Raw genomic sequence first — 24,556 nt, forward strand, 5'->3', positions numbered from 1 at the left:
ATCCGACTCTGACTTTGAATATTGACTGGGCGAATAAAATAAAAATGCATATCCATCAAATAAAGAGCAACACATATTGAAGGAGCGATAGTGGTTTCCATGTGACCAAGTGGTAGTATGTTTCATAGGATATAGTGGGAATGAAAAGAAAATGTATTTCCCACCCGTGACAAATGGGTCTTCAAGGGGTCAAATAGTTTGGGTGATGGCTCAGTATGGCTACATTTCCCACTCTCCATTGGATGGGGAAGGACTGCTCAGCTGGCTGATGTGTCAAGAGGCAGGATTCCTCCAAGTGACCCTGCTTCCCATCCAACTCCATGAGCCAGCGGGAAGCCGATGAAGCCCAACCAAAACTGGGAGGACGCTCTGGGCTCAGGTGGCAAGCTGTGGTAATGCCTCCGTGAATCTAGCCATCTGGGACCTTGGGCAAGTTTCTGAACTTCTCCAAGATTTAGTTCTCTCATCTACTCCTTTCTTCCTTGCTACTGTGAGGGCTACTGTGAGGGTTAATGAGAAAATGGATGGGATCATGTTATCACTGAGAGGCTAAATGGGAGAGCTGAGGGTTGGTATCAGTTCAGATTTGACTGCCTTATCAGACTACTCTCAGTTATTCTCAAACACAGGGTCTCACCCACATAAACACACACCCATGGAGACACATCTGTCTAAATACAACACAAAATGCACAGATGCTTCTTCCAGTCCCTAGGGCTCAAGCCTTGAGGTGTGACTATCTTTTCCCCCTTGTCATGCCCAAGCTCTCTCCTCATGTCCAGCTGCAGCCTTCTCTTCATTCTCAGCACTTGCAGCTCAGGCCTTAAGTATCCTAACAGCTTCCTAACCAACTGGTGTCCTTGTCTCCAGTTGCCTTCTTCCCCAATCCATCGTACACATTCTTCATGTTAATGTATACAAAATCTTGCTTTCTCCATATTCCCTAGCTCAAGACACAAAACAATCGCCCCATCCCCACTCTTCCATCAATTCCAAACCACTGGGCACGGCACACACAAGGGCCCTTGTCCATCAGTTTCACTCTCCTTACCAAACCCCACTTCCCCTGGTCTTCTCACTCTTCTACCATGCCTGGAATTCCCCACATTCCCCCTCCATTTTGAATGTTACCCTTTTTTCAACATGAGCCCAGGCTGAAGTCCACTTCCACTGGGAAAGTTGGGATCTCTTGCAGCTGAACCTGCTCATTTTCAGGGTTTCTGCAGTCAGCCCCTCTGCATTGGGGGGGGCATGCAGACCAGCTCAGATGGCAAGTTTCTTGCTGCACATATCTTGTGCTTTTCTCTCAGGGAAACTCTAAGCTCCATGAGGGCAGAGGCCAGGGGTTGGGCTTCTTTTGTATGTCCCCATGATGTTTTCACAATGTTGGGGCCACTGGTTTGCAGTCACACACATTTACAATTCACAAGAGACTCACAGACACTGATACAGAGATGCACATCTCCACATCAATTCCATCAGACATACCAGGGGATGATGCAGAGGGAACGTTTCTGTATGGCACTTCCATATTTACTCCCATATATATATATATATATTTTTCTGCAGTATGCGGGCCTCTCACTGTTGTGGCCTTTCCCGTTGCGGAGCACAGGCTCCGGACGCGCAGGGTCAGTGGCCATGGCCCACGGGCCCAGCCGCTCCGCGGCATGTGGGATCTTCCCGGACTGGGGCACGAACCCATGTCCCCTGCATCAGCAGGCGGACTCTCAACCACTGCGCCACCAGGGAAGCCCTACTCCCATATTTTGATGATCTTAGAAGTTCACAATTAAAGAAAACTGGAATGCACCTGGGAAGTCCTGATGGAATCAGAAAGGAAGACTTTTAAGATAAAGTCTCCCTCAATGAAGGTTATATGAAATGGGGCTAGATTCTAGTCACTGTAATGAAGAAACGGCCCAGGCCTTCCCATCTGAGGATGCTCCTATGCTGGGAATCCTGGGCCTTGTGTTTACATCTTGGTAGCATCCTTTCCCTTACCCTCCTTCCTTTTGAGGCAAGTAAATAATGATAGGCGGGGGTGGCTAAATGTCAGTGATTAATACTGGTGGCATTTTCAGATCCTGTTTGCATCTCAAAAAACCATTTACTTTAAAGAAATCAAATAGACAACCGTGTGGTGACATTAACATTTATTTGAAAAGGGCATCATGAAGGCTCATTGAGAAATCACGACTAATAGTCCTAAAGAATAATCTTGCTAAGAGTCCTTCTTCCTACATTCCACCCCGCCCCCCCCATCCTCCTTCCTATTCCTTAAACTAATTTGATTCAATGAGTTCAAAATACAGAAAACCACCACAGGCACTAATTCTGCACTCACATATAAATACGTCAGCTATTATATACATACACTGTCAACTATGAACTACACTATACACATTTGCACACGCATGGGCACACACACACTCAGCCAGGTCATGAACGTCTAAATGGACACAGACATGTCACAATGTACGTGTAATGCTGCAGCACTGTGGATTTACAGCTCTGCTCTCCACAGGCCAGAATCAACAGCCATGGAGGAAGAGCTCAAAAGGGGAAAGTGATGGGCTGGGGTCCCAAGGGCTCCTGAAGGAGAAAAGACCTGGTCAACCTGGTTGGTGCTAAAGGAGAGCACGGAAAACAGGCTGTAGAGCCCCCTCCCACAGGCCTGTGTCCCCTCCCCACTTCCCCAGCTGGCAGGCCCCACCAAGACCATCCTTCGGCAGGCTTCAGTCCTAGGCCGGATTTGGGATACGGGGTATTTTAACTAGAAGATTTCTAGGCTTAGCGAGATGAAGAGGTAATACACTGCCCTAAGCCTCCTCCCCAGACATAAGGGAGCTGCCTTGTTTCAGCACAACTGCCTGCCAGGGTCTTTGGGTCTGGAGAAGTGGGTGTGGCCTGCTCAGAGGTGCCCACTTCCCTGTCTACCATCAAACTTAATATTCAGCCTAACAGCTCGGGTCTAGTCTTTTCCCACAGGCCCCAGCTGGCCAGCTGCCATTTCATGGTCATAAAGAGGAACTGGGAGAAATAGCCTCACTTCTCAGTGAGACTCTCTGTACCCAGGTGAGAAGCCCCAGGGACAATGGAATAGCAACTGGAAGGTGTCATGACCCAAGGGCCCCTAGTGAAGCCAGGAGGTCTGGCCTTTGAGGAGTCTAAACAACTGCAAGGCTGTTCTGATTCTTAGGCCAGTTGAAACACATCCTCTGGGACTGAGAACACCCAGGGCAAAGGACAGTGCATCTGGGACCCCTGCATTTCAAGCACTTCAGATGGTCCCAGCCCTACCTTCTCACTGCTCATCCATCTATTCTCATGCTTGAGGCGGAGGGCTGGACAGAGGAGAATGTCTGAGGACTTCTCTCCTTCTTCTGACCCACTCAGGCTACTTCTCTGGGGAGGAGATGTTTAGCAGTCAAGAAATCACTTATTTCTACTTTTCAAAAAGAGGAAAATGGGAACAGGCGCAGGCCATGGGGGACCACTTTGCAAGGAAAACCGGAAGGAGCCTCCAGGGTCACACTGGGGCTCTCCTCTCATCTGCTTCTTATGCATTTATGTGACTCAACCAAGTTCACTGCAATTCCAAATATATCCATGCTACTGGGTTCTGTCAGCAGAGTGCTAACCGACCCTACCCCTTGCCCACGAGGAAGAGTCTTCAGCAGTTTTGGGGAGCGACTGGCTTGGGTGGCCTTGCTGACTGAAATTCACAACAGAGGGGGGGATAGCAAAAAGGGCTGGTTGCTTGACACGGTGCCGCCAGACGCCAGCAGGCTTGGAAGGCAGGAAGAGTGGTGCTAGGCTGAAGGCTGGGGTACCCACCAAACTCTGCATGCCTTCTCTCCCAGGGCTCGGGAGGGCAGGGGTGGGGTGAAGGAGGCTGCTTAATTTACCAGGTAATTGTTCCAGTTAATGTTCATCATGAACTTTCTGATTCTGAGGCATCTTTGGCCAGAATCCGTATTCTACTCCATGTCAGCAGGCAACTTAATATTCTGCTGAGTGTAAGTTTAAATTGGAACCGAGAAGGAGGGCACTCAAAATGTGGCCATGTCTCCAAAGGAAGCACATCTTTGCTATGTAGCGGTGACACAAAGAAAAAGCTGCTTCAGACAGAGGAAACAGCAGTGAAGTATATGAAGAATGGGAATCCTGCACCTTGTTTCTTCAATCTGTTCCCAGGGTGGGGATGAGGGAGAGACAGCTGATGGACATGTAGGTCTCTGGTTCTAGTGCTGGTTCTAGAAAGAGGCTCCAGGGAATGACTGCCAAGTCCCAGAACCAGGGCCCCAGGGCAGTGCTCGGGGTGCAGTTGCCATGCGTGTGGACCCTACAGTCAGAGAAGCACTAGAGAGAAACAGGGCTTCGCGTCAAAGCTGAGCAGGGAAGAAAGATGGGAAGATCCAGTGAGGAAAAGACATGTTTGTGGCTCAAGATTTAGATTTTCTCTGAAGCTTCTTCCAAAGGTCATTTGTCTTCAAGTTTGTTTCCAGTTATTTTATTTTATTTATTTATTTTTTGCGGTACGCAGGCCTCTCACTGTTGTGGCCTCTCCCGTTGCGGAGCACAGGCTCCGGACGCGCAGGCTCAGCGGCCACGGCTCACGGGCCCAGCCGCTCCTTGGCATGTGGGATCTTCCCGGACCGGGGCACGAACCCGTGTCCCCTGCATTGGCAGGCGGACTCTCAACCGCTGCGCCACCAGGGAAGCCCTGTTTCTAGTGATTTTAAATTTGGTTTCTTAATAAAGAGATATTAAAGTAAAGAGAAATCTCGGTTCATGCCTGTAAAGTTGGGTTGAGTATTAGCCAACAGCCACAGAGCAGAGCCAAAGGCTGTGGTGGAGGGGCGGGAGCCGGGCCCCCTCGGCCCTGGAGTCACGTAGACCCTCTGGAAGCCACAGGCCCACAGCACAGAGGCAGCAACCAAGGGGGGAAACTATAGGAACGAGGGTCAGGCAGCCCCCATACCCAACGAGATTATTGCACACGCAATAGGAAAGTTCCATGTGTTAAGATTCTCCTAATTTGGACAAATACACCTATCAGCCCTGATAATCAGGCTCTCACAGTGCATCTGTGCAGGGCCACGCACAGAGGTGTGACCCGAGGGTGTCCCGAGAAGACTGCCCTCCCCTGAGCAGAATCAGCCCGCTTCTGACCCCACCCCACGCTGCCGAAAATTGTACCCTCAAAAGGGGTTCCTTTGGGTCAAGAAATCTACTCACCCTCCCTCTTTCCACGAGCAAATTCTCCAGGAAGGAATCATGTGACTATTCTCACCTTCCTGTGAGTCATATCAGCTCGGAAAAGTTATGGGAAGTTAGACTGGAAAAGAAGAAGGAAAGGGCTCTTCTTGGCCAGAGGGAGCTGCCTCAGGAAGAGGCCCAGGTGAGGTTCTGCCAGAGGCCGCTCACGCGGGGAGCCGCAGGAAGAAAAGCATCAAAGAGGGAGAACTCAAGTCAGAAATACATCCCTCTGGACAAAGGAGGGGAGATACTACAGAGGGACGCAGACTTGCCCACTTTTGCCTGCTGCTCCTGGACAGGAGGCCGGCCCGTGCTTCTGCTCGCTGGCCCAGCCGGCCGGCCTGGGGACCCAGGCTCCCTCTGTCAGTGGCCTCCTGCCCCCCACGGTGTCTCTACCCCAGCTTCCGTTATACAAGCTCAGTATTAATTAACAATAGAAACAATTCACGAAGAGGCAACTGGCAGGGTGAGCGGGGGAGTGGAAAAGACACCAGAGGTTTGAAGGCCTTTGGACCCTCAACTGGGGAAGGAGGAGGGGACACTCTGGAGGAGATCAGCGCCCCATCTTCCAGCTCTCACAGGCCACTGCTTTACGGGAGGAGCTGGCCTTGCCTCCTCCTGATTGCAGTCTACGGCTTCCTTTGACCAACTGTGTCTCTCTCTGGTTCCCTCCTGGGGGAATGGCAGCTGCACACCCACCCCGTGAAAGCCCTTCACTTACTACACTAAGTAGGAGTTTCCTGGGACCTCAGCCTCTCTCTGGAGACCCCCAATGACTCTTGACCCCAGGATGACACAGAGGAAGAGACAGAGGGCACAGGTAGGATGCTTATTGGCCCCGGCGTGGCCAGATCTCCCTCAGGGAAGACAAAGAGGAAGCAGGGAGGCCGAGAGGGGGGCAAGGGGGCCCAGGGCTCCACCTTGCTTAGCTGTCCAAGGTGCTTTTTCTCTGAGATCCCAGTTAGATCTCCATGGCGTCGGGGTGGGCGTGAAGGCGAGCCCCTCCCTCAGGCCCCACCCCTCCGAGAAGCTGGGTCTTGGAATTCAGTATACGCACAGATCGGGAAACTTCATCTCATAGACTGGGATGGAGTGGCTCTGAGGCTGGCCATAGGCTGCAGTGATGGTTCCTGATGGGCTTGGTGGGGGCCTGGGACAGAAACACAAGGAGGGGAAAGGCATGAGGACGCTTCTGGGGTCCCGCCCCGTGCAGCAGAGCAGCTGATTGAGGTTTCTCTTTGAATAGGGACCAGAGATTATGTCACTCCGTGGTTCCCAGGTTTCAAGTTGTTCTAGAATCTTCAGCTTGAAGTCAAGCTTTACTGCAGGCTCTACAGCGACTCTGTGGCTCTAGAAAGTACCAGCTTGTGACACTAGGACCCCCGGCTCTTTTCCAGGGTTCACTGAGCTGTCTCTTTCTCCCTTCAGTCTCTGTTTCCTTATCTGGAGAGACTTGGTGGCCGACTCCAGCCCTGGAGACAGAGGCTGGGGGCAGGGAGGGCTGAAGACAGGTGCGAGAGGAGGACTTGGGGGGAGGGGTACCTACACTGGGCCACAGAAGTGGGGATCCCCTGCCCAGGGCTGCCACTTACCGGATGGTGATTTCAAAGATCTGATTGAGTTTGCTCTGCAGCAGTGATGCCTAGACACAAATAGAGGGAAAGTGAGCCGGGGGCTGACTCCCAAGCCCCCTGCCCACCATGCACTGGAAGTGCTGGGCAGTTGCGGCCTTAGGAAAGAAACCGGTGTGAGCTCGTTTCCAGCACTTATCTGTGGACCCTGGCGGTGGGTTCAGATCAGAAAGAGCCTCCCAGCAAAGGCCTGTGGGGGACAGCACAGAGGCCAGGAACCCCAGGAAGGACTTCAGCAAAAGTTCTGGAAGAGCCCTTAGCTCCTCCAAGTGGGGCAATAGGGCCTGCTGGGCAGAGCCAGGAGGCTCAGAGCTGGTTCCAGCTCTTTCCTTAACTCCCAAGGAGCAGTTGTACAAAATTGGTGCATTAGGGAAGATGTTCTCTCTGGTCCCTTCCGGCTCCACCTAAGTCCATGTACACAGAGAGTGAGATTGTGCTCAACTCTGAGCTCACGAAATGAGCAGCCTCTACCTCTCAGGATGGAACTAGAGGTCAGCATAATATAGGCCCAGAAAAATCTATATTATACTTACATGTATTTTTATATATAATTTATGCATGTTAATATATTACTATATATAATTATAATATATGAGAAGTTTATGTATATATATTTGAAATATATATAATAGAAAATTACATGTGTTTTTATTGAGAGGAAAAAGTACAATAAAATATAAGTTATTTGTAGACTTTGGATGTTTACAATTATGTTTCATTGTTACGAAGATGGACACTGGGGCTAACAAATCCTGGAATATCATTTTCAAGAAATGTTTGTGCTCTTCCCTTAGCCATCTACTCGTCTTTCTACTTGTCTGGCGCCCTCTCATTCAGATTCCTTTTCCAAGGCCAGGCCGTTCCATTCCACCTGCCGGGGTCCCCCAGTTGGAAGCGGGCCCTCTAGCAAACGCTGGCCATCTTTCCTGTGCCCTGGCCCCTTCCCCCATCACTCCATAATGTGACAACCCTAATGGCAACAAACTCGCAGAGCTGTCATGAGAAGGAGATAAGCTGATAGATATAAGATGCTCTGATGAACAGCAAGTGCTATTTCCGTTCCTGCTCTGATGATTATAATTATTATAATCTATCTATTTGGTACAGGAGATCCTGAGGTCAGGGTTTCTCCCTTATATGAAAACTGTGACCTCTGGAGGGGTGTATGACTGATAGCCTTTAGGTTCGTGGGGAAACAATGTAGTGCCAAGGCAATGTTGGGATCTAAACCCTAATTTCTGGATGACAACAGAACCAGGATCTCCTAGAAACTCAGTCCTGCGCTGGGCCCACATCCAGTGTCCGTTTGATCCCGGGAGGGGCACCGTTACGTCTCACTTACCCGGGCCCCGCAATGCGCTGCAATCTCCTCGAAGGGCGCCTTCTGGAACTTCTCCACCACCTGTCGCCGCCGTTCACGTTCCTGCTCCTCGACGGCCACGCTGTCCACTGCGCCACAGAGAGCCGGGTCAGCCCTCAGGTCCTACCCCAGTGATGCAGTCTCAGATTTCCCCCCAGATCTCCACTCCGCTGACGAGGGGCAGGGTAGCGTGGAGGGTGCGATGTCATCACTTGGCCCTGGGAGAGCTAGACCCTTTTCTGATTCTGCCTGAGGGCTCAGCCCCCTTCCTTGCCTAAGAGTTTAACTAGTTGAGTGGACCTTTAAGTGGGGCTAAAGCCCCATGTAGTTGCATTGACACTGGGACTCTTAGATGAAAGTTCCTGGAACAGGAAGTACTCTGGGGGGAATATGAAAAGGGACATCAACAGTGGAAAAGCCACAAAAGACAACGAAGAACCCCTATGGCACAGCAGTCGGAGGCCATTTAGTTTAAGGCTTCTGCATATTCCTCTTGGTAGCCGAAATGAAAAAAAAAAGGAAGGGTATGAAATATGTTCATCATGCCCCGTTTAAGAAGGCAGAGCAATGGGAACGTTTAGCAAGTGTACCATGAATGACAACAAAGATAAAGATTTGTTATCGGGATACTTCATTGCCCAATAATCTAGATGAGGTAATACTGCATTTTAAAATCTACTGCCATTATTAAATAAATATTAATAGGATTTGTTCTTGAAGGCTTTCATTGGTTAACTTTTTCTTTTGTATCACACTCCACCAAAAAATTGTCAAGGTATTTATACAAATTAAAATTGCAGGTGGGAGGGACGGAGACGCAAGAGGGAAGAGATATGGGAACATATGTATATGTATAACTGATTCACTTTGTTATAAAGCAGAAACTGACACACCATTGTAAAGCAATTATACTCCAATAAAGATGTTAAAAAATAAAAAAATTGCTTTTTACTTGTCTGATTGGCTGTAACCCTCAACTGACCACTTTTAAGGGCAGCGGTCAGTAGAAAAAGGGTTCCTGGCATAGGACATGGACACACACACACCCCCCCATCCCCGTTAAGAGAGGGGGACTTTTAATTGCAGCTTCAGTAGTTGTGAAGAGTTTAGAGGAAGCCACCAGCCTCTCCCCTCACAGCAGACAGCTGCGCATACCCACACGCCTCTCCAGGACCCAGTCCTGTGATCCGCTCCCTCGGGGGCTCCCACTTACCAATGGCCTTCTTCAGCGTCTCGTAGGTGATCTCCTCGGCAGGCACGCGCTGAGGGAGAGGGAACAGAAGTGCTCAGAAAGGGGGAGGGGGAAGCGGGGGGTGGGGAGGCAGCCTTGGCTTCCTCAGTTACCTGGCAGCCACTTCACTTCTCAGAAGAATGTCCTGAAGGGAGAAACTCCCTGAGGACACCCACATTCTCTCACTAGGGTCTCTGGAAGCTGCCTGAGTAGGCACAGAGCCTCCAACTGAAGGAGAGCAGGGAGAGAGAGAGGAGGGGAGGCTATTGCCTCACCAGTCACAAGTCTGGCCTGAAAGAACTCACCGGCCCCTCCCCACCTCGCCCCCCAGCGGGTCCCATTAAGCTCCCTGGGAAGAAAACACTGTAATTCAAACAAATCTTCAGAGAACTTAACAGAAAATATTCGAAACAAGAGAAGGCAGTTAGCAAATATAATCTCATATGAAAATTTCAAGAACTGACTAACATTTTTTTTTTTTTTTTTCGGTATGTGGGCCTGTCACTGTTGCGGCCTCTCCTGTTGCGGAGCACAGGCTCCGGACGCGCAGGCTCAGCGGCCATGGCTCACGGGCCCAGCCGCTCCGCAGCATGTGGGATCTTCCCAGACCGGGGCATGAACCCGTGTCCCCTACATCGGCAGGCGGACTCCTAACCACTGCGCTACCAGGGAAGCCCCTGACTAACAATTTTGAAGACTTCTGATATTAAATTATCCACCAAGGTGATGTGAGTATTCAATAAAGGTAAGGCATACTGAGGTTGGTCCAAGGACCTGGGTCACAGGATCTCAGTGTCCTGGGAACCCATAAAAGGAGGTGGAAAATAATAAAACCCAAAGAAGGGTGTTCTACGGATGTGTGGCCTTAGGTCAGATGCTGAAAATTGTGAAGGAGTTTGGACTAAATTCCAGGAATTCCCCACTAGACTGTGAGCTCCTTGAGGCAAGACCCATGATTTATTCATATTCCATTACTTAAATGTAATGTTACATGAAAGAGGCAGACACAGGAGAGAATGATTCCATTGATATAAAGCTCAAGAAGTGACATAAGTTGGGCTAGTGGCTCCCTCTGGGGAGGGGGTACAGAGGCAGGGCTCCTGGAAGACAACATTTTAGTCCCTGATCTGGGTGGGAGTGTATCGGTGTATTCACTTTATACACTCAGACAATTCACTGGGCTTGGAATTCCATAAATGCTTGTTCGAGTAGGAATGGACACAGTTGTAGGTATGGGATAAAGTCATCCAACAAATATTAAGTGAGCATCAATTATGTGTAGGATTCTTGGCTAGTCACTTAGTCGAAATTGCAAAATGTATTACTATAGGAATTACACGCAAGAGAGTGCTATCATTCACTCTGAAGATTCATTCACTGTGAAGGTTCATCCTCTGTAGGTCTGTCCATCCACCCATCCATCCATCCATCCATCCATCCACTGTCAGCACTGACCAACATCAGATATTCACGGGTAAAGTGATAGGAAACCATGTGGTGGTGGGAGAAGAAGGAAGACAGATCACTGGGTAAAGGCAGGCAGAGAGGAGCTGATGGAGGAGATGGACCACAGGCTGGATGTTGATGAATGGGCGATTCAAGAACATAGAGGTGGAGAGGAAGGGCGATTCCGACATGGGATTCCACACTAGCAAAGACATGGAGGTGAATGAGATAGCATGGGGGAGACTGAGAGCAGACCAGCCAGAGAGGAGGGGAGATGAAATGAAATGGGAGGGCATCCCTGACTACAAATGGCTCTGAATGCCAGGCACTGGGTTTGGAATTTAACCAAACCAGCATTTATTGATCACCTGTTATGAGGCTGGCATTTGAGGATACAGGGAGTTACTGTGAGATTCTGGAGGGGTGGGGGGGGCAAGGTGGGCTGGAAGTGGAAAGCAGTACAGCACGGCAGAAGGGTGGAGGCTCCCACACCCCTGCTTTCGATACCAAGCCATCCCGGGCTAAGCTGACTCTCTGAGGGGGAGGAACCCATGATGCTGACCGGGGGGCCACGAGGGAGCAGGCAGCTGTGTACCCAGGTGAGCATTTCTCTTCCTTCGTCTGCTTCACTTTACTTATCAATTCCTGAGGGTCTCTCAACTCTTGGGAAGGAAGAATTACAACTATTGAGGGGATAGCAGTCAACTCACGCTGCGCTCCTAACACATGAGGTTCCCATCCCTGCAGAGCTGGAAGGGCCTTGGAGGACACCTGGCTCGACCTCACGTTGCTTCTCCAATTAGCCTGAGTCAGAGCTTCCCTCCTTCCATGGGAAGGTTCCAGACAAGCTTGGAAAAGCCCTGCCCTGGAGGTATGCCCTAGTAACCGAGGAGCTGTTGGAATGGCTGAGGGCACAGTTAGGGGGAGGCTTGACCTTTACCCCACTGACTTCTCCTTGCTCCAGGCCCATCTGGGGAAAGGCTGGGTGTCCAGGCTGTCCTTCACAGCTACTCCAGGCTGTCCATGCCCAGGGATCTCACAAGTCTCCTTGTCCCAGTCCCACCCAGATGTGCATCCTCCCTGCTTCTTGCTAAGGTTCCCCTGCGTCTCTGTCTCCGTCAGCCCCCTTAACTGGCAGAGTTACCATTTAAAACAAGGGTACCACATCCTGAGGCTTCAGTTCCCCCGGGATGCCTTTCTCCCTCCTCACTGCCCCGCCCACATTTCCTTTTCATTTTAGTGAGTAAATTTGGTATTTCCACTAAAATTCTTTATTCCCCCTTACTTGTGGGTACACCTTCTTTATTTTCTGAGGCAGAAGCACTACCGTGCGAAAAAAAAAAAAGCATTTCCTTGACATATCTGGAAGAAACATTGTAAAAGCTATTCTTGCCCTCATCTTTTCTGTGAGGCCTTCCAATTTCCAACGTGGAGCACGTCCGCCTCCATCATGAATAGGGAATGACTACCAGCAAGGCTTTCAAGACTGACTTTTATAACATGCCTACGGGAGTGTACGGGGTGGGGGGGATTCGGTAATTTTTTCCAGATGGAAATGTCTAGGATACTTATGATGAGAGTCAGTAAGAAAACAGGGCTTACTTGAGAAATTTACTTTCTGTGCAACTTTAAATGTGTGGGGTGGCTAAGGGAGTCTAGATCGTGGAGTGTCTGACCACCTAGGAGGTAGGAAGAGTCCCCTCCCGGGAGGACACTGAGCTTCATTCACCAGGACAGTGGATCAAGAATGAGACACTCACCTCCTCCTTCTCTGGGCTGTTCCTCGATTCTACCTCCACCTGCAGGGAAATGGTTTCTCCAATGCTCTTCCTCTTGGATAAGCGATCCTCATCTGGGAAAGGAGGATAGAGAAGCTAGAGTCCCCAGCCCCTGCAGAGCAAGCCAGGATCATGCCTCCAGCACCATCTCCCAACCCCCCTGACTTTGCCTGGTCCACAGTCCTGGGAGGGTTCAGAGGGAGTTTATACGCTGGGGCTACGGCTGGAGTTTACGGAGGGCTGCGGGCCTTCACCACCCATCTTAGGGAGGTGAGTTTTGCTTTTTAGGGCTAAGATTTTGAAATTACTGATGAGCACAAAGAAGCCGCTTATGACCAGAAAGCGTATCTTAACTTTCACAAGGGTCATCTGCTAACAGCACCAGCAGCTGTCATTTGCGTAGCATTTCCTACTACGGGCATCTGCCTCTACCCTCTAAGGCAGGTATTGCTAATATCCCTATTTTACAGCCAAGGCAACTGAGACTCAGGGATGCCAAGGGGCTCGTCTAAGATTCTTCAGGAAGTAAGCTACAGAGAACTGGGTCTCAGACTCCACAGCCCATGTGTGCTCTTTCCGTCACTGTGGGGTCTCTCCCACGCACAGGCCAGGCTATCCCGTGGGCCAGTTACTCCCAAGGACCCTGCACTGAAGAGGAGAGGTGGGAAAATCAAGGATCTCACCATGGATTTCCACTGTGTCTTTCAGCTCTTGTGTGACATCTAAGGTGCCATGGAAGGTGACCGAAGGACTCACAAGTCCCTTCCTTTCAGGCCCTGGCCAAGAAAAGCCAGAAGCAGGCTCGGAAGTCCTCAAGCAGGGCTCCTACCTGTCAGCTGAGGGATGTAGGGCAGGCAGAGCCTGTCTGCATTGTAACCACTGCCCCCCAGGACCTCACTGATGTTGCTCTGGCGGAAGAGAAGCTCAATCACCACTCCATCGACGTTTTGAGACAGCCTGGGACACAAAGGAGGGAAGAGGCCGATGAGAACCATGGGGGACTAGAATGATTTCCTGATGACCTTCCTTATTTATTATTTTTTTCTTTTTGCGGTATGCGGGCCTCTCACTGCTGTGGCCTCTCCCGTTGCGGAGCACAGGCTCCGGACGCGCAGGCTCAGCGGCCATGGCTCACGGGCCCAGCCGCTCCGCGGCATGTGGGATCTTCCCGGACCGGGGTACGAACCTGTGTCCCCTGCATCGGCAGGCGGACTCTCAACCACTGCGCCACCAGGGAAGCCCGACCTTCCTTATTTTAAAAGTAATGCTCAAGGCAGTTCCCTGGTGGCCGAGTGGTTAGGTTTCCCGGCTTTTACTGCCATGGCCTGGGCTCAATCCCTGGTCAGGAACTGAGATCCCTCAAGCCACACAGCAAGGCTGGAAAAAAAAAAAGTAACACTCATTATACAAAAGTGACAGAGGAGCAAAAGGAAAAAAAACCACCTACAGTCCCACTTTCCACATTCAGATTTTGTGCAGAGTCCCTCAGTCACACACATTTTTGCACACACACAGACATCCCCATGGCCCCCACTGTCCTGTTCTAGGATCTATTTTATTCACCTGTTATACAGTGAATATTTCACATGAACTATTCTTTAAAAACACTTTGCATGGGCTACCAGTTGTCTAGGGTGTGGACGGGCCACCATTTATAAAGCCATCCTCTATTGTGGGATATTTTGTTTCTTTCAGAATATCTTTCCCTTGAGTCTCTCTGATGCTGAAGTGATGTTGGCCCACACACTGCAGGCTGAGAAGGCCACTTGGATTGGTGGCACTGTCTTGTCAGGAAGGACTCCTCCAGGATTTGTTCCCATGGGCTTGGTCAAAGTTCCCAGAGGCTGCATCCCATATTCTACGGTACAACACACTGAGATGGCTCAAGGCATGAATTATGGTCAGGTGAGGGGATCAAACTTGACCCAGGACTTCTGGGTCATAGGCGTAGGGTCCACTTTCTGCCCTTGAGCCCACAGAAGCCCGAGTCCCTGGCCTCAGACCATCCACTTCCTCGCTCAGCTGCTTGGGTTGTCCTTGAGCGCGTCCTCAGCGTTCTCCTCACCTGGGCCTCTCCACAAACACGTCCTCAGGGAGCATGTACGGAGCCTCTTTCTTCCTGCTCTCTATCACCTGAGGTTTGGGAGGAATCGTGAGAAAAGCTGGGTTCACCAGGGAGAGGGAAATCCCAACAGGCCAGTGAAAGAGTTCCCGCTCCCCTGAGCACTTCCTCCCTCCCACAAACCCTCTGGAAGAGCACCCACGGCTGGGCTTCTGAGGGAGAAACTCAGACCAACAGGGACCTCAGGGCAGCCTGTGAAGCCCAGGAGGACTGCTCAAGCTGTCTCCAGTGACACACATGCATTAAGTGTCCTCCAAAGGCAGGGGACTTAGCTCCCAAGAGAGTTCAGTTTCTTGCTCCTGTGTCCTATTCCTGTTTTCTGTTTAAATGCAAAAAAGGGAGCATAGGTCTCACTGTTCCCCAAACCCAGGTGCACTGCAAAAACACCCTGATGGAGAGTGCCATGGTGAGTCTCCCTCAGCATCCTTTGCAAAGTTTTGACAAGAAAGCTGAGTTATTAAGATGCTGAGAAGTGGGAGGACGCTTGGCATGAAAGTATGTGCAGGAGGTGAGGAAGCCACGATGCTACTATTTTTACTGGAGAGGATGTGGGGGCATTGCTTTTCCTGCCCTCCTGGATCAGCCCAAGGCTGGGAAGATCCTGCCTCATTCAGGGTGGTCTCTGACACAGCAATACAGCACCTTGCTCCATGCCCCCAGCCAGCCCAGGCCAGCTGAGACCTGAGCTTTCTTGTTTAGTTTTATTTTGTTTTGCTAGTGTATTTTAAAGTTAATCCTACGTATTATATCATTCTACCTATACATAGTTCGGTATGTCTTAAAATGCCTTTTTGCAACAACTGAGAACATTTGATTACAGACCAGGTATAAGATAATACCAAGGCATAACCGATAATTTAATTACGCATGTAAATAGCAGAGCAATTAGGTAGAAAGGTGTCCATAATTTTTTGGACACATACTGATATATGCAGAGGTGAAACGACGTGATAGTCAAGGTTTGTTTGAACACATTTCAGCAAAGAAAACGAAAAGGAGACAGATGAAGCAAATGTGGAAGAATCTTCATACCTGTTTAGTTCATGTGACAGCTGTGTTCACCGCCCTACTCATATTGCTTTTGTGATATTTGAAAATTTTCATAACGAAAACTTTCCTTAAAGTAGCTTTAGTCCCAGATGACCTGAGAGATGTGGGTATGTGCGCTTCCGGGAGTGGGGGGAGTATAGAGGGGCCGGAAGTAGAGGAGGGCAGGTAGCAGGTTGGGAAGGGGTACAGGATACTGCCTGCGCCTGACCCTGCCCTGCTATGTCATGTCGTACAGGAGGAGTCACTACCGCTGAGAATTTCTCATCATTAGTTCTCATGCCTAGACTAAGCACAGGGCTCATGCAATTAAGCAAAAGTGGTTCTGGGGAAACCCCAAGTCAAGGGCCTCCTGAGCTCTCAGGGTCATGAGGACACCAACCTCACGGATGTGCTGGCAGAAGGCAGGCACTGTCGTGAGTTGGCTGATGAGGTTCAGGTAGGCGGCACCCAGCGCGTAGAGGGCACAGCGGTTGTAAACAGGCAAGTTCTCTTCATTGACCTGGGCCACGTCCTGTGGCAACACAGAGGGAACAAACTATACTGGTGCCCCACCCTCCAGCCACCCTCTACCAACCTCCTTTAGAGGTGGCCCGCTACTCAAGACAAAGCCTTTTCCAGCATTTTCCCCGTAACTTCCTGGGGAACAGAGGTCACCCTCATTAAAGCTGAAGCAAATGGTCCTTAGAACAATCCATGAGCTGGAGGCTCATAAATACTTGAGTGGAGAGGCGATGACCTCAGTGCCCCACTCTGCAGTTCCAGCTGTAGGGAGCTCGACTGTCCAAACCCTCATGAATCCCACCTCTAGGATGCTGTCACCTTCACTACAGACCCTGGATGATTCTTGGAGGACTGGACTGGCTTGCTAAGCTGGGTTCATATGTTCAACTGACAAAGCTGTGTGAGTTACTAGGGGATCGGGACACAAAGGAATCTCAAACTCTAGAATGAGGACGATCGTGGCATCTGGGTGGGCCTTGCAGGACTTAGCGCCATCAAGCAGGTAGCTGAAGAGTCTCCACCACACAATTCCAGGTTCGCCACCATTCGGGACATGATGCCCACCTAGCCTCAGGGCCCTGCTGACCCTGGCCTTTGAGGTCTGAAGGACCCGCCCCAATTCCCAGCCTCCTGAGCAGTAGACTTCTACCCAGGCAGACCGTGAAAGTCTAAAGCCCTATCTAGGGCCACACTGGCTGCCTGAGAGTCACGAGGGGAGCTTGTTGAATCTCCAGATCCCCAAGCTTGGGGACAGAACTGGGATTATATATTTTTATTTTTATTTTTTGCGGTACGCGGGCCTCTCACTGCTGTGGTCTCTCCCGTTGCAGAGCACAGGCTCCGGACGTGCAGGCTCAGCGACCACGGCTCACGGGCCTAGCCACTCCGTGGCACGTGGGATCTTCCCGGACCGGGGCACGAACCCGTGTCCCCTGCACTGGCAGGCAGACTCTCAACCACTGCACCACCAGGGAAGCCCTATATATTTTTAATAAGTGCTTAAGGCAATTCTGAAGCACAGCCAGGTTTGGGAACTAGGTAATCTTTAGACAAACAAGTTTGTATGGAGATCACTCCGGGCTTATGGGTACCCTCTTGGCAATCCTTGGAGTCTCATTCAGACCTTGCAAGAGACCCAGAATACTAGGGTGAAGGGATATTTTTGAAAGACCCTGTTTCCCGGGTCTCCTTTACTCTGAGGATGGGCCAAAGCCATGAATTCAGCATCCTTTGGTGGTTCCCCACATAGGACCATGGTTTGTGGTCTTCATGGAGGGATGGCCAACCAAGGGTGCAATATTCCTGGGCTCCAGAACAGGTGTTAAGCAGTGGCTACCTGGCTCTCTCACTAGTGCTTGGCCAAAACAGGTGCCCTCCCCCGATCCCAACCCCTACGTCCCGCCCACAGGGGGCCCCACCTGGACAGCCAGCACCAGGCGGATGAGGTCTACCACCACCTCCTCGTTGGCCAGCTCGATGCTGATGAGCGCCAGCAGCCCGTATAGCGCCTCGTAGTGCTTCTGTATGTTCGTCTCCTCCTTGCAGCTCAGGTAGATGTGTCTGTAGAGCTGCTGGGAGTGCTGGAGAGGGGGACAAGGGTGGAGGCAAGGCCACGGCGGGCAGGGTGGGGACAGGAGGGGCAAGGAGAATGGGAAGAGCAGTCTGAAGGGGGCGACGCAGCTGTGTGTACCCCACCTCCGCCCTCAGGGACAGGATGCCTTTAAAGCAGACCCCAGTGGAATCGGGCAGTGCAGGAGTATGTGCTTAGGGAAGGTGGGTCCGGTGAAACCAGCAACAAAAGCTGCTGCCCAAATCCAGCTGTGTTTTAGAACACAGCCAAGGGATGCTCCCCACTCTGGCTCGGTGCTAAGTATGACCTGGGGGCTTGATCCCCTAGAGGGGTCGGCTGGTCATCCGGACTAAGCATAGTCAAAGAGGAGGAAGTGGGTTCTAGGGGCATGGCCAGTGGCGACTTGGGGGCTGGAAGACTGGGGTCCGCAGGGCCTGGCCCACCCGGGGTTCACTGTGTCTTGAGGTCACGCTTGCTAACCTTCTTCATGAAGATGGTGTCCTGCCGGGAGCACTTGTCCACTTTCAGCTTCAGGACAGAGATGTCGCTGAGGGTACTGGGAGGGGACGTGAGGGGCCACCTCAGTCAGCCCTTGCGCGAGGCCAGCAGAGCTCACATGGTATCACTGGGCTCCATCCCAGTGTTGTTAGTCATACCAATACCTCTCTGTGTCCTCCTGCCCTGGTTCTTAGCCTGATCTCCACTTTCTCCCAAGTTCTCAAGCTCCTGTCTCTTTTATCTTAAATACTTATCCAGATTATCCTCTTCCTCCCTTTCCTTCCTCCCTTTCAGCCCCCCAGTCTCAACTGATAACCCTGCATCCCCTTCTTTCCTCCCCACCTGAGAGCTCCCTTGGGTACCTGCTCTTTACCTCCCAAATCTCCCTCCCTTGCTCCACCAGGCACAAATGCCCCTTCAGTCTCTCCTTCCCTTGTAGGACCCCAGGGTCCATGTCCATGATTAGCTCCCTGGAGGGGGGGGGGTCCCACTGAAGATCTGAATCGTCTTCCCACCTGAGTGTGAGGTCCTAATGGGAGTCTCCTCCCCCATCACACACCAAATAGAGGGGAGACCTCAAGTTCACCTGATGGTGGAGAACTTGTGACGGTTGCCATGACGATCAATGAAACTGATGAGAATCTCTAGAACGAAGAGACGGATCTCTGCGTCCTCCATGAGGGCGGTGGAGAGAAGGCGGTCAAGGAAGTTGCTGGGCAGAGCTGACATCATGTTGTTGCACTGGAAGCCGGTGGATACCTGCAAGGGAGCCCAGGATCATGTGCTTACGAACGCCGGCCCTCCTGGCAGCAGTGAGGAGACTGAGGGGCAGTCGGCAGAATTTGGGTCTGAAGCATCCATCCTCTCTAAACATCTCCCAGCCCAGTTTCCCCGTCCTCCACCTTAGGCAGCTTTTGGGAATCCTCCAACATCTACCTAGGCAACCCGCCCAGCTCAGCTTAGCTAAGTGGATGGGGACAGTATGCAGGGACATTAAGTTACTAAAAGCAAGCAAAGGATGAGCCCTAGAAGAGAGAAAAAGCCAGGGAGCCTCTGAACCTAATGTTTCAGCCCATTAGGGCACAAATGGCGAACATTCACCATGAACACGCTTCATTAGGAGCACGAACAGTCACAAAGAAGGAGAGACAGTGGAAGAAGTTACAGCTGGGCTGAGGAATTAGAACCCACGGACATGGCAACAGCCAAGAGCACACACAGCATTTGCTTACATCTCTTCTAGCATGGCCATAACGAGGGTCTTCTGATTAAAGCCAGCAGGCGTACAGAGACACCTCACCTGTGATGGTGTCAAAGTAGTTAAAAGCAGCAAACCAGATTTACTGTTAAGTCCATATTGCAAAACAATGCCTTTGATGATTCAGCAGGCCCTTGAGGCTCTGGTAAAGCCTGGTGGCATCAGTAGTAAACATCAATGTTCACTGAAGGGGGAAGTATTTGAGTGTGCCCCAAACTGTCACCTTGGTAAGACGCAGGGTACAAATTAATGACGGTAAACTCAGCAAAGAAATGGCAGGAGTACATAGACAAAGGAGGTACCAGATGTGGGCAGTGTCAGCACAAAAAGACTTTATAAAAATAGTGTGACATGAAAGGTGTGGGCTGGAGAGAGGGGAGGGAGGGCATGAGCGGGAGTGAAGGGGCTGTGCGAGCGGCATGGTTAGAACAGAGACGGGTTGAGGGGTCACATGGGGGGTCTATGGAGGGAAAGGGGACTGAGGACCTTCCAATTTCAGTCTGAAAAGTTTGAAATCTGGATGTACATCAATTAGAAACTGAGATTTACTCTTTAACAAGGAGCAACACGTGAAGAACAACATTTCTAGAAAATTCTTCTTGGTTGTATTTATGATCGGTGAGGAGGAGGGAGCAACTATGAGAATAATCTAGTTCTGAGATGTCCAGAGTTTAGGCCAGGGTTGTGCCTTGGGGAGCTTGTTACGAATACAGATTCCAGGACCTCACTCAGACTAATGGCTCAAAATCTCTAGGGAGGGCTTCCCTGGTGGCGCAGGGGTTGAGAGTCTGCCTGCCGACGCAGGGGACACGGGTTCGTGCCCTAGTCCAGGAGGGTCCCACGTGCCGTGGAGCGGCTGGGCCCGTGAGCCATGGCCGCTGGGCCTGCGCGTCCGGAGCCTGTGCTCTGCAACGGGAGAGGCCCGCGTACCACAAAAAAAAAAAAAAAAAAAAAAAAAAATCTCTAGGGAATCTATATGTTAAACAAGTTAGTCATAAGAACAGCATTTGAGGACAATAAATCTAGCCTCCAGTGATGGCTGCAAAGAAGGAAAGAAGACAAATGTAAAAAAAATTGACAAAGGGGGGGAATTCCCTGGCGGTCCAGTGGTTAGGGCTCGGCGCTTTCACTGCCGGGGCCTGGGTTCGATCCCTGGTCGGGGAGCTAAGATCCTGCAAGCCGCGTGGCATGGCCAAAAATATTTTTTTAAAAAATTAAACATTAAGTTAGATAAAAGAATTATGGTTATTATTTTTTTTAAATGGATAAAGGGAAAGATAGTGGCTGGGGGACTGAGGTGGGCATAAGTACCAAGGGAGAAACAGGTGGAAGGGACCTGGGGAGATACTTGGAAGGAAAAAGGGCAGGAACCAATAGAGTCCATCTCAATACAGAGAAAATGTTTGAGTGACAAGGCCAGCAGTAGCTGAGTAGCAGGCATCCTGCCTGCTCCGGAAGACCCAGCCCTGTGGGTACCCAGCCTGGCTAGTGAGTGGAACACAGGTTGGATTTCAGCCCCTTACTCACCCCTTTGGCTGGGCATGTTTGTGCAGTGTGCAACCTGCACGACTGTTATGTAGTAGCCTTCTCTTGTTTCCTTGGAAGGAGCTGCCTCCTACAGAGGCAGAGCAGGAATGGGGACAGGAGAGGCTCACCTGAAGGAGGGATTTCAGCAGCATAATCTGCGTCAGCCGGTTCCTGTTCTCCCTATAGACCAGAGACACAGATGATCACCAAGATGGTGATATAGGCAAAGACCCCACACTTGCCTGCCCAGTTCTCTCTCCTGATTAGATTCTCCATGAGGCTTATCTTGGGTTACCCAGGACAGTGACTTCCAGACCAGGGAACTAATGGCTCCCCGCAAGGTGGGAGGTTGTTATTGGTGGGACAGACTGAGGAACTGTAGGATCCAAAGGCCCACTAAAGGCGGCTGAGGGATTTGAGAGTAGAATGAGAGAAGACAAGTAAGGACAGAACCAGGAAAGTTGAGGTGGAGAAGGGAGAGAGCCCCAAAACGTGGGACGGGGAGTCAGGTGGAATTTAGGCTGGGAGAGGAAGGGGGAGGAAGGCATGGTAGACTCACCCGGTCCTCCCCATCTCCATGGGGTGATGCAGGGAAGGCAGTGGAACCTTGCTCATGATGAAGAGGATCACCTCGGAGCGCTGGTAAGTAGGCAATGTGCTGGCAAAGGAGCCTTCAGGAAAAAGAAGAGAGGGTTTGAGGCCGGCAGCTGCTGGAGTCTCTGCTCAAACTTTCAGCTGAACAAACTACTGGGAAGAGTGCGGGCTGCTTCTCTAGGGAGACGATTAAGACCCAGAGGGAGACACCTAGATGACGGCAGAGGACTCTTCCAGGCTCCTGTCCCTTCACTTGTTATTCCAGAGGCTGCGGTTAAGGTCTCCGGGATGGCGAAGCTCCAGTGGCGCTAGGACCAGAGGGCTCTGAAAGTGATGAGCCCTTACATGCACATGGTGGCTTTATGGTTCTCCCCTTCCACATCCACGTGCATATCCATGGCCTTCTCCCTGTCCTCTTTCCTTCCTTTTCTCTTTCTTTCTCCCACCTCCCCTCCAATCGCTCAAACGTGGAAGCATCAGGCGGCCCTAATGGGGACTGGGGTGCGGGAAGAGTTCGCCTGTCTCAGCCTCTGATCTGAACTTCAGGCTGAGAAACCCGGGGAGATTGTGCTGTGATCTAACTCGGGCCTGGCCCAGGCCACTCTGTGAGCTGTGTGCGCCATGGGCTGACTCCATTTCCCCCGGTGTCCGTGAATAACACGATTTAAGTGGATGACAATCTTACACTCCCCGGGACTAACATCCTCGCGGAAGGGGCCCCGCCTTCCCGCCCGCCTGCCTGCTGGCCTGCCCACCTGCCTGCCCCTCCCTCCGCGGTTCCGGCCCCGGGCCCCGCCCCTCCCCGGGCCCACCTATGGTCTTGATGACCGCCTCCTGGAACATGCGCTCTTCGTGCTCCTTGATGATCTTGGTGCCAAGGCTGATGGCCCCGTCGTAGCTCCCGGTCAAAGCGTAGTCGATGCTGAGCCGCAGCTGCCTCAGCAGAGTGTTGAACATCTCCAGCACCGTGGGCCCTGAGCGCAGCGCGGGGGGAGACCTGAAATCCGGGGCTGGCACTCCTCGCTTATTCTCCCCTGCCCCGCATTATCGGGCAAGCCCAGGCCCCCTTCCAGCCAGGGGCTTCCTCTGCCCACTACCTTCCCCGGCTGATTTCGCCTCCTGAGGAAAGCCGGCTCTGACACCTCCCTATCGTGCCTCGCCCTCTTCTGGAAGGGGAGGCAGCCTACGGTTAAGGGCAGTTCCTTGTCCTTGGGGGGGGGTTCCCAGGCTCCACTCCACTCGGGATCCCCCTTACCCACAGAGCCCGTGGCGGCGATGACAGCAGCTTCCGACAGGACCTCCACGATGCCCGCCCGCACCGTGGCCGCGCTGCGGCTGTTGGCATCCAGGTGGCTCAGGAGCTGCTGGATAACCAGGTGGGAGTGCTGCGGCTGGGGGGGAGGGAGAGGTGCTGGTCCCCAGATAGCAGCCCCCATATGGCCTCTGAGCCAGGGCAGCCCTCGACGAGGACCCAAAGCTGGGTGGACAAAAGGGAGGTCCCAAGGCTAGCAGGCACTAGAGGTGGCACCGGATACCCCAGTTCCTTTTCCTGAGCCCCTCCCCCTCCTCTGTCCAACAAGGAGCTGAGTCAAGTCCCAATGAAGACCTGGATTTCCACATTTTTCCTGGGCCCTTTCACTTCAAATGGGTCAAAAGTCAATTTTAAGAACTGTCTTCCTTTTCAGTTTCCCCAGATCCCAGGTCTTATTAAGGCCACAAGAGGCCAGGTGGTTTAGTCCAGTGGTGCTCGAAGTGTGGCCTGTGGTCTGGTGCCAGTTCAAGATCTGTCTGATGCCCATTTACATTGAGCTAAGTATGGAAATTGAGAGTAGGTGTTGAGTCAGCAATTTGACAGAAGCCGTGGCAGCCAATTATGGTCTGTGGACTTGTATTTTGCATGAGGTTGTCGTTTGTTTTTTCTAACAATTCTTTTTGTGTTTTATAAAGTATGGGTCTGTGACATATTGGAAACTAAACTAGTCCTTCTGCACGACTAGGTTAAGCAGCACCGGTTTAGACAACTAGGGGCTTAGGAGAAGTCACAGAGGACACTTGGTTTTCTCCAGGCGTGCACCGTTCCGCTCCGAGAGGCGCCACCTTGGCCAGAGGGACAGGCTGGACCAGGGGAGCCACCGTACCTGAATTGAGTACATGATGATTTTAAAGCAACGGATGGCGAACACCTTGGGTTCCCAAAGAGAATGGTTATCCAGGTGGCTGTGAGGGAGAAAATATGGAGAGTAACTATGAAACGCAAGTGATGTTAGGAGGGAGAAGCTTGGTGGGAGAAAGTCACCCCCCAAGAGACCCAGCCCCTCTCGAAGCTCCCAGGTAAGTAGCAAGGGCTTTCAGGTGTAGGTGAGAGAAGGGAAGTACGAGAAGTCAACGAACAGGGTTCCGCAGCTGTGGGCTCAGGAATGAAGCCGGGCACCTTCCTCCTCCCAACTCCTCTCCCCAAAACTGTGCTCGGTCACCACGTGGTAGCTTTTTTTTTTTTTTTTGCGGTACGCGGGCCTGTCACTGCTGTGGCCTCTCCCGTTGCGGAGCACAGGCTCCGGACGCGCAGGCTCAGCGGCCATGGCTCACGGGCCTAGTTGCTCCGCGGCATTTGGGATCTTCCCGCACCGGGGCATGAACCCGTGTCCCCTGCATCGGCAGGCGGACCCTCAACCACTGCGCCACCAGGGAAGCCCACCATGTGGTAGCTTTTGATGCCACAGTGCGG

At 51.6% G+C, this 24,556-nt stretch overlaps 1 protein-coding gene across 2 annotated transcripts in view; it reads right to left on the reverse strand.

Moving 5' to 3' along the window:
• Window positions 1-6,309: 6,309 nt before the first annotated feature.
• Window positions 6,310-24,556, reverse strand: part of EFR3B (EFR3 homolog B) — a 47,161-nt gene continuing 28,914 nt past the window's right edge. Inside the window, exons 7-22 of one of the 2 annotated variants that reach the window (XM_024764511.1) lie at window positions 23,970-24,048; window positions 23,087-23,222; window positions 22,644-22,805; window positions 21,797-21,908; window positions 21,366-21,417; window positions 19,039-19,211; window positions 18,435-18,510; window positions 17,803-17,964; window positions 16,263-16,394; window positions 14,777-14,844; window positions 13,541-13,668; window positions 12,694-12,785; window positions 9,470-9,518; window positions 8,239-8,345; window positions 6,858-6,907; window positions 6,310-6,415 (exon numbers count right to left, since the gene is read on the reverse strand). In XM_024764511.1, the coding sequence (XP_024620279.1) occupies window positions 6,310-6,415; window positions 6,858-6,907; window positions 8,239-8,345; window positions 9,470-9,518; window positions 12,694-12,785; window positions 13,541-13,668; window positions 14,777-14,844; window positions 16,263-16,394; window positions 17,803-17,964; window positions 18,435-18,510; window positions 19,039-19,211; window positions 21,366-21,417; window positions 21,797-21,908; window positions 22,644-22,805; window positions 23,087-23,222; window positions 23,970-24,048 (1,684 nt within the window). Of the gene's footprint in view, window positions 6,416-6,857; window positions 6,908-8,238; window positions 8,346-9,465; window positions 9,519-12,687; window positions 12,786-13,540; window positions 13,669-14,776; window positions 14,845-16,262; window positions 16,395-17,802; window positions 17,965-18,434; window positions 18,511-19,038; window positions 19,212-21,365; window positions 21,418-21,796; window positions 21,909-22,643; window positions 22,806-23,086; window positions 23,223-23,969; window positions 24,049-24,556 lie in introns of both variants that reach the window. The other variant, XM_024764512.1, reaches the window with a different exon arrangement.

The sequence above is a fragment of the Neophocaena asiaeorientalis genome, unplaced genomic scaffold (genome assembly GCF_003031525.2).
Source record: "Neophocaena asiaeorientalis asiaeorientalis breed wild unplaced genomic scaffold, Neophocaena_asiaeorientalis_V1.1 scaffold345, whole genome shotgun sequence".
NCBI classification, from domain to species: Eukaryota; Metazoa; Chordata; class Mammalia; order Artiodactyla; family Phocoenidae; genus Neophocaena; species Neophocaena asiaeorientalis.